Below are 8,609 nucleotides of genomic sequence, written 5' to 3' on the forward strand. Positions count from 1 at the left end.
CTGGTCCTTCCAGACTGCACGGAGCCCCCGCAGCTCCTGGCTGCTGACCCGCCCTCCCCGGGGGCGGGGTCTCGGCGCCGGGGGCGGGGTCCCGGGGGCGGGGTCTCGGCGCCGGGGGCGGGGCCGCGCAAACGGCAAGCGGCGGGGCGGGGTCAAGGTTCAGGGGTCAAGGGGCGAGGGGCAGGCCGTCTCCCGGGGGAGCCGCCGGGCCGCAGCCGCCCGCCACGTCGCCCTCTGCCTCAGCCGGCTCGGCGGGACCCCCGAAACCGCTGCCCGCCCCCGGGCCCGGGGCCGGAGGCAGGCCCGAGGAGAACGAGCGCCGGTGCTGTCCAGCTGAGTCCCGGCCGGCAGCTGTAACGAGCATGCCTGTTGTCACCCACGGCGCCTGTTGTCACCAGCAAGGGTTTGACTGATGTCGAGCCTTGGATCGCTGCTTCGAACCACGTCACCCAAAACACAGGCGCCCAACGCTCTGCTCACGGCTGAAGGCAAGCGGGCTCGGCCCAGCCATGTCCAGGCCAGGGGGCATGTTATTTTTGTGCCACCGATGGCAAAAGCAGCTGCTCCCTTTCCCAAGCCAACCCAGGCCACAGACTCCTGGCAGCTGCCTGCTTTGCAGCTGCTCCTAGAGGGAGGAGACGGCCTCAGGTCTCCAGAGATCGCCTCCGATGCTGAAGGTGACCCACAGAAGCTGGCTTGGGTTGAGGAGAGGAAGCAGCTCCGATCTCAGCTGGAGAGCATTGCAGATGTAGGAAAATGGCTGATGGGAAAGCCTGCCTGTAGCAGTCAAGAAGAAAGAGTCTGGGAAAGAATAAAGGTGTGCAGAGCAGACAGAAGGGCTGAAAGCAAATTGGCCATGACCCGCAGCCTGGGGGTGCTGTCTGTAAGTGCTGTTATTCTGTCCTTGGGATCGTTGCACTGCGTCTCCTCAGCCGCTGCTGGCATGAGGATTCTGGGTAACGGTGGTCTCGGGGTATTTTCCACTCTTTTTCAGCGCTCACCACCAGCAAGTGGCCAGCCCTCGCAGGGCAGTCACCTGCCCCTTATTCGTGCACCATACCCCCTGGCTCTTGTCACGCTCCATAACCTCCTGCACAAGCAGAAGCTGACGATGGTGGATGTGTTCAAGAGGGCTGGTATGGACAGGAGGAAGATCACAAGAGCAGACTTCATTCATGTCATCAAAGCGGTACGTAGGGAACCGAAAAGGCAGGAACTGCTGCAACTCTGCTGTATTTTCCCACGTGCAAACCCCGAGTGGTTTCCGTGGAGCAAGTTTTTGTGATGACTCTGTCGTTTTGGTTTTGGTTGCCAGACCAAAGTTCCCATCAGCGACAAGGTCCTGGAGACAGTGATCATCTTCCTGGCTTCCTCAAAGAGGGGAGATTTTATAAGCAATGAAGATCTGATTGAATGTCAAAAGCAGTGGCTGGAAATGACGAAAGGACAATCCAGAGAGACCAAAACAGGTGAGAGGAGAGCACTGTGCTGGGAAAGCAGCCCTGTATCCTTACTGATGGGAAATACCGAACTGCATCCAGAATATGGTTCTCTGAGACCACTGCCCTGTAGCAGAGTGGACAGAAGGAGACTTCTGTTGGGAAAAGCGTAACAGTCCAGGAGGTGTGTAATACTGTAGTCGCCCCAACTGCAGGAGACAGATTATCCAATCTTTTGGGTTTGGCTTAAAATGTGAGCCCTGAGGTTTAATGTACTGCACTGGATTTTGTTAGTTAGCATTAACCATCCAGTGGATCAAAAGCAGATCCTTCCTCCAGCTATTGGTGGCAGCTGGGAAACACAGGTTCTGAAGCGGTTATCTTTTAAAACCTAACCCAAACCTGAAGGCTTCTCATAGTACCTGTGTCATCCTACACTGCAGTTGTCACATCTGTGAGATAGGATGCATTTCGCTGCCCTTGCATTGCACTAACTGTTTTGCAGATTAAAAAGATTTTGTAAGCATGAAACACAGAACTGAATGTGGACAGCAAAACACTTTGGGAAACTGCAAAGCAGAGATGGGGACAGTCTGTAATATTTGTGTCTGGGTCAAAAGCTAAAGGATGTTTTCATTCAAAGATCTGAGTCTGCTGAGAGTTCCAATGTGCACGAAATGTAAAAGCCCTTTGCCTTAAAAGTTGGTCAGCCCTGGTGTTTCTGCTACTCTGTAACACAGTTTCTCTGGGCTTTTTGTTTTTTTGGTTTTTGATCTATATCATAGGTGTACAAGCACAGTTCCATACAACCACTTGCACAGCGGTCAGTTGTGTAACTCCTGCCGGGGGCAAAGCCAAAGAGATGAAGCCTCGTGCTCCTACCGAGCCTAAAACACAGTTAATGCTGTTAGAAGTTCCCCCAGTCAACACTGAGCCAGAACGCAGGTATCTAAGCTACGATGAAATGGAAGAGGCTGGAAAACAGTTCAGAGACAGGAGGCGATGGAAGAAGGTACTGTGTATGTGGCAGGAAAACAAGCGCACCTGCATGTGCTGGTGAGCATGGGGTGGTTTAGAGGACAGCACAGCAGGAAAGGACAGGGCAGGGAGCAGTCGTGAATATTAACCTCTTCACAGTCGCTTGACCACACAGGACTTGCAGCTGAGGTGTTACAAGCCCTCTAAAACAGTTGGTTTAGCTTCTGAACGCTTTGGCGAGACTAATATTTTTTATGGGTTAATGGCAAGAAAAAGATGATGTTGAAACAATTTTCATGTCTGGGGATGGAGTCTTCCTGATCGCTGGGTTGACATGCCCATTGGACTGTGATTCGTCCCACAAGATGCTGATAAGCATTTTGTCCTATTCAGTTATCAGGGTCAGTGCAAGATGATCAAACAAAAGTGTAACACTGATTCATTCACCCCAAAACACTTTATTTGGAGCATCTTGGCAAGTGCAGTGATGCACTTACCCAGCAGTGCTAACCAGGACCTGTCCTTGATTTGTAGGATAAAGATGGCCTGCTAGAATGGAAAGAAGAGTGTTGGCTGGTGAGATCTGGGGATGCAGCCGTTGATGAGCACTGCCTGCCGTCAACTGCAGAGGGTGACTTGGGAGCTCTGGTGGACCAGTACCGCAGGGATTGCTTCCTGAGCTATCTGAAGAGCCTCAAGCTGTGCAGAGGACCCAACAGTCGTCTCACAGAGCTAGTGCTGCAAAAAGGTAAAGCAGAGACCAAAGGCTTGATGTGAATGTAGTAAATCTGACATGCTTGTGTCTCTTCCCAAGCTCAGAAACAGGGCTCCTGTGGGAGGGGCTGCTGCTGAAGCGTGTTTGTAGCCCTGCACGGCAATGGGATGCTGCCGATTGGGATCAGAAAACAATCATTAGGGCCAGAGCAAGGCTAAGATAGCAAAGGATGCTACAGATCGGTGTCTGGGCACTACACATCGGCATCTGGGCACAGCAATGGCCCAGTGCGATACCACAGCTGGCTGGGCAGGAGCCTGGCGGTCAGGGCCCCATCCCATTGCCCCTGGGTTGGTAGGCAGGTTCAACCAAGAGTCTGCATCATCAGGCAAGTTCATGGTGCTGTGGCAGGTCCAGGGTCAAGCCGGGAAGTCAGTCCCAGTCAGTCAGGACTCAGGCACACACGACTGTGGCTGAGCTGGAGCCCGCTACACTGCTGTGTAGTTCAGTGGGACTGAAAGGTGACGGCTGAGCTGATTTGGGGCTCCTGGGCCTGTGGGAAGGGTCCTGAGTGGAGCCAGTCAGGGCCATTAAGTCCTATTAGCGCAGCTGGGGCTCTCACACCTTCCTCCTTTTGCACTGTGGCTGTATCCCCTCCTGGGCAGTGTCACAGACTAGAACAGAGATGGTCTAGATTGGATGGGGAGGGGTAGCTGGGGAATGGGCCCAGGGCAGCAGGAGAATTCAATGGTTTTCTTGGGTAAATGCATTCAGCATCTTCTGTCCTCACCCGATTGGTGGGTGGGGCGAGGCATGACTGTTTTCTTTTCACTGTGCACTTTGCCAACAGCCCTGCTGCACCCGGGTGACAAGGTCATCAGAGAGGGTGAAGCTACAAGGCAGATCAGGCAGCCTGGAGGATCCTACACCAAAGCACGTGATCCCACTCCATCGCCTGTGAGCACATCCAGGTCAAGAACTGCATCTGGAAAGCAGGCCAAAGAGGCAGAAAATAGGTTTGTTGAAAGAGGGTTTAGAATCTCCTCCTCCTGCTGTGTCACTCCTCTGTGCTTGGTCCCCACCACATCAGAGGTGGTACCGAGGTGCTGGAGTGAAACGTCAGGGTGCTGCAAGGGAGCAGCCAGTGACAGTGAAGAGGCAGAGTCTCCCCTCGGCTGCACGGCCGCTTCTGTATTTCAATGAAGTCATTGGGTTGTGGTGGTGCTGGTGAGCGGTTTGTGGTGCCTGGCAGGAGCATTATGGTCTAGTTGGGTCTGGTTCTGTACCCTGAACTTGCAGAGAGCTACAGAGGTGACAATCTTCTCTCCTCAGAAGGTCCTCCTCAGACTGACCCTACACTGTCTGAAATCCACTCAGAGAATATTCTTGTGGAAGAAAGACAATCCCAAAAAATCGAGCTTTACTCTTTGATCTTGGGTGGCCTTACAGCGGCAGCTACCCTTCTCTTGTTATACTGACAACACTGCATTTCAGTTGTTAAACCTAACGTCAGAACTTCTCACAGTCATTTGCATGGGTTGTTTTTTTCCAGAAAGCAGTAAATAGCACTTTGAAAACAAAAGCTCTGCTCAGGTCTTAAGTGACTGGGACACCCATTTAAGAAGTGATGCCTTTGTTCTGAGTTTACCCTGAACGTTGGAGGAGTACAAGAATTGGTTCTTGGAGGCAAGCAGCATGGTCCCACCTTCCTCCTGCCAGACAAGGGCTGCCAAAGTGGCAAAGAACTTTCTCCTTCCAAAAATTGAACCGTCCAAACTGTTTGGATTGGTGGAGAAACTTTTAGAGGGAAAAAATACAGCAAAGTAGAGCACAGCTTTCTTTGTTATCTCAGTTAAAGGGTGTTTAGATACTGCAGCGATGGGCAATGTGTCAGCTCTTAAGACAGCTTTGCAAGTTGGCATTTCTAATGTAAATAATGTGTAATAATGACAGAGATACCCTATTTATGCAGCACATATTTGGATCTAACACAAGGAAAGCTGGATTAAAATTCTCTTCAAAAAGGTCATTTGGCAGCCTAGTTTGGAAGGCTGGCAGGTTGAATATGCTGTTGAAGGGGGTCATCATCTCAGTCTGTTCAAACAAAACCACTCGTAACTCTAATCTTGAAAGGGCACGGGTCTGGCAGAGCTTCCCAGAGCCTGGAAGCCCTGGTAGCTGGTTCTTGTCAGTCTCGCTTTTGCCATTTGTAGCAGCAGCAGTGAAACCACCCAGAGTTTTATTTCGGTAAAACACGTTCTTATCTTACTTTTTTTTTTTTTTTAGGCGGTTTCAAAGGAATAAAATGCGAATGAGGTTTGCGCACGAGAGCAAGTCAAATGACAACAACTTCTGGCCGGGTCATCTTCCGGACAAGATACGCCTTTACCTGCCCGAAACGGAGGCCGGCAGGGCGCACGCCTTGTTCAGCTACGTCCGTTCGACCAAGCCCGTCTGTCCGGGCCTCTACAGCCCCGAGTGCTGCTGACTCCGGGGAGGGGGGCTGCTCGACCTCCGGCCGCGCTGCCGTCAGCCAGACCCGTTTCTTCCGAAGTTCTTCCCTCGGCGGCCCGTCGCTCGGCTCGGGGATCCGGGCCCTGCCGGTGGAGAAGGCGAAGGTATCGAGCCGTACGTCCGGGTTGAGGGTGGAGGAGCTGGACGGGCAGCGCAGTCTGCCGCTGGGCTGGCAGCTCCTCTGCGGCGGACGGGGCCCGTCTTCTCGCGGATCCTCGCCCCGGCCCCGGCCCCGCGGCCGCCCCGGCCCGCCGCAGCCTCGGCCCTCCGCCGCCCTCGGTGGCCGCGCGGGCCCGGGCGGAGCGGGGCGCGGGGCGAGCCGCCGCGCCGCCAGGTGGCGCCCGCCCGCCCAGCGGCACTGGCGGAAGCGGCGCCCGCCCGGGCACAGCCTGGCGGAAGTGACGCCGGGCAGGTCCTGGCAGCTTAGTACCGGCGCACGTGTACGGGGCGGGGAGCACCGATCCGTTGTCTCGGGGCGTCTCCGCCGGACAGAGCTCGCCCTGTGCCACGTCCCGGCGGCGGCCCGGTGCCCCGCGAGAGGCCGGGGCCCGCTCTGCGCAGCCGCGCCGCCGCACTGACCCGGCAGGACCGCCCGCGTATCCCATAAGCCCCTGCGCGCGGCACCGCCTCCCTCTCTCGGCGGGGCCTGCGGCGGGAGGCGCCATCCCGCACCCGGTGAGTCCCCATCCGCCTCCATCTGCCCCCATCTGCCCCCCGGGGGCCGCTGGCCCGGTACGGCTGCCCCCCGCGGGCGCGCCCCCCCCCCCTTCCCTCCGCCGCCCGTTTTCCTCTGGGGCGCGGGGAGCCGCCGGGCCGCAGGGCCGATGCCTCGGCGGCGGCCTCTCGGGGCCCTTCGTTCCCCGGGCCTCGGCCGCCTTCGGGGTGCCGGCGTGCGGCCGGAGGAGGGAGAGTACGAGCCAAAGTCGTCGCTTGTAGCGTTGTCGCTACAAGGGGGGGGGCTGCGCCGCCGGAGGGGGTGCTGGCCGTGACCGGAGAGGCGGCCGCGGCCGGATCCGCCGGAGGTTCGCGTCAGGCGAGTCTCGGTCGCTTCTGATCTCGAACGAGAGAACTGGCAGCGCTTTCGGTCGGTCCTTCCGTCTGCGCGGGGTTTGTGGAGCTGGGAGGGCTCCGAGCTCGTTAGGGCAGGAGAATAACGGGTGGGTAACGTAGTGCCTGCGAAGGTGGCCGTGGAAGCCGTCCGAGCCAGGCGTGACCTCCCAGGATCGCATCTGGAGAGCTTTCAGTGCTCTTCCAGCTTCGGAGGCGGGAGGGAGAGACACTGCAGATGAATACCCATTCCCTCGCTAGCCTCCAGAGTGGCCAGCGAGCGGAAGATAGTCTGCTACATGTGCTGTAAGTGGAGTAACGCATCACCTTTGCATCGGATTTCCCCTCTCATACTGCTTGTTTTTCTCTTAGGCACCATGCCTGCCCTCAGACCTCTCGTGAAACCTAAAATCGTCAAGAAGAGGACCAAGAAGTTCATCCGCCATCAGTCCGATCGCTATGTCAAGATCAAGGTAAAAAGTTGCTGGAAGTTGTTTAGAAAATGAATTCTGGGACAGTTAGGCGGCATTGCTTTTAAGCCTGATAGTGAATGGAAGCATAAAGGGCCAGTGCTGAAACAGCGGGCCGTGCCGTAACAGCCTGGCACAGTGGATCTTCTTGGAGCTCGGTTTTGGCTAGAGCTGTTACCTTGAGGTGGGCATTTTCAGACTGATCTCGTTTTGTAACTATTAAATATTTTCTGCATTTCTTCAGCGCAACTGGCGTAAACCGAGAGGTATTGATAACAGAGTTCGCCGGCGGTTCAAGGGTCAGATCCTGATGCCCAACATTGGCTATGGCAGCAATAAGAAGACAAAGCACATGCTGCCCACGGGGTTCAGGAAGTTCCTGGTCCACAATGTCAAGGAGCTGGAGGTGCTCATGATGAGCAACAAGTAAGTCTGCAGGACCTGTGCGCTCCCTGCCTCACGTAGAGCAGGGCGCTGGGGCCGTGCACTGCCCGTCCCCGAACGGCGCTGGGTCGGGAGACGGAAGGGCAGCGCAGTTGGGGTGGGACATGGGTGGGAGACGTGGGAAGCTCTTGCTTTCAAGAGCACAAAGGTCATCTTGGTTTCCTTAGCGCTGCAGCGCCGCTGGCGGGAGCACACAGGGGCTGTCCTGGGGCTGGCAAACTCACACCTTTGGCAAAAATACGACATTGTAGTGGTGGTGAACGGCACTGCACCTACATCGCTTTGGTAAAATAGCGATCAGGACTGTGGCTTCCTATCTGTTCAGACACAAGCCTAAACCTGCTTGTAGCCCCTTCTTTCAAAACAAAGTAATAAGAGCAATAATTAACACTATTAAAAACTACATCTTACTGACTCTTCCTTCGCAAGGAAAAAAGCAGAAGGGTTGAGCTGTTGCGGAGGCGAGCTCCTGCTTCAGGCCAGAACGGGTTGGCCTTGATGAGGGGGGTGGGCAGTGTGCGGTTCAGCTCTCAGGCGGCGACGCATCTGCACGCCGCTGGCGGGATGGCTCCAGAGTGCTTTGCCTTGGCTGCTGCTGGCGCTGTTGGGTCCAGCCTGACGCGCAGTCTGTTTCCAACAGGTCGTACTGCGCAGAGATTGCTCACAACGTGTCTTCCAAGAACCGGAAGGTAATCGTGGAAAGAGCTGCTCAGCTCGCCATCAAGATCACCAATCCTAACGCCAGACTGCGCAGCGAGGAGAATGAATAAACCGGTTTCTGCATCTGAGATGTATTTAATAATAAAGTGTAAAAGCAAACTCAGATGGATGTTTTGAATGGCCGAAGGGAAAGGTGTGGGTTTGCTGCCTGCGTGCAGAGGGGCAATAGCTGCTGCTGGGGCTCAGCAGACAGTGGTGTGGCTCCAGTGCAGCCACTGTGTGAGCCCGGCTGCCCAAGGGTGAACTCACAGGAGTGCCTGCGCTCATGGTAGTGATTTGCAA

General features: G+C 55.6%; 2 protein-coding genes and 1 non-coding gene across 3 annotated transcripts; all 3 read left to right on the forward strand.

The window, feature by feature from the left end:
• The first annotated feature begins 412 nt into the window (after positions 1-412).
• Positions 413-6,069, forward strand: EFCAB12 (EF-hand calcium binding domain 12). The gene is made up of 6 exons (XM_075053465.1): positions 413-1,189; positions 1,316-1,469; positions 2,225-2,451; positions 2,952-3,165; positions 3,983-4,148; positions 5,419-6,069. The coding sequence occupies exons 1-6, from the start codon at positions 413-415 to the stop codon at positions 5,618-5,620; spliced, it is 1,740 nt and encodes a 579-aa protein (XP_074909566.1). The 3' UTR covers positions 5,621-6,069.
• Positions 6,070-6,180: 111 nt separating this feature from the next.
• On the forward strand, positions 6,181-8,426 carry RPL32 (ribosomal protein L32). The gene is made up of 4 exons (XM_075053550.1): positions 6,181-6,321; positions 7,066-7,166; positions 7,408-7,589; positions 8,248-8,426. Exons 2-4 carry the CDS (start codon positions 7,071-7,073, stop codon positions 8,375-8,377), a joined length of 408 nt encoding a protein of 135 aa, XP_074909651.1. The 5' UTR covers positions 6,181-6,321; positions 7,066-7,070; the 3' UTR covers positions 8,378-8,426.
• LOC142042993 (small nucleolar RNA SNORA7) lies at positions 6,858-6,996 on the forward strand. The gene has a single exon (XR_012653910.1). It is a non-coding gene; the product is annotated as a small nucleolar RNA SNORA7 (small nucleolar RNA).
• Positions 8,427-8,609: the final 183 nt, after the last annotated feature.

Source organism: Buteo buteo, chromosome 21, assembly GCF_964188355.1.
Source record: "Buteo buteo chromosome 21, bButBut1.hap1.1, whole genome shotgun sequence".
In the NCBI taxonomy this organism is placed as follows: domain Eukaryota; kingdom Metazoa; phylum Chordata; class Aves; order Accipitriformes; family Accipitridae; genus Buteo; species Buteo buteo.

Excerpts from the sequence above, each read along its gene's own strand:
- EFCAB12 (XM_075053465.1), top strand. The coding sequence starts at position 413 with ATGTCGAGCCTTGGATCGCTGCTTCGAACCACGTCACCCAAAACACAG. Across the intron at positions 2,452-2,951 it reads ACAGGAGGCGATGGAAGAAG|GATAAAGATGGCCTGCTAGA; the intron begins GTACTGTGTATG and ends CTTGATTTGTAG. Across the intron at positions 3,166-3,982 it reads AGAGCTAGTGCTGCAAAAAG|CCCTGCTGCACCCGGGTGAC; the intron begins GTAAAGCAGAGA and ends CTTTGCCAACAG.
- RPL32 (XM_075053550.1), top strand. The coding sequence starts at position 7,071 with ATGCCTGCCCTCAGACCTCTCGTGAAACCTAAAATCGTCAAGAAGAGG. Across the intron at positions 7,167-7,407 it reads ATCGCTATGTCAAGATCAAG|CGCAACTGGCGTAAACCGAG; the intron begins GTAAAAAGTTGC and ends GCATTTCTTCAG. Across the intron at positions 7,590-8,247 it reads GTGCTCATGATGAGCAACAA|GTCGTACTGCGCAGAGATTG; the intron begins GTAAGTCTGCAG and ends TGTTTCCAACAG.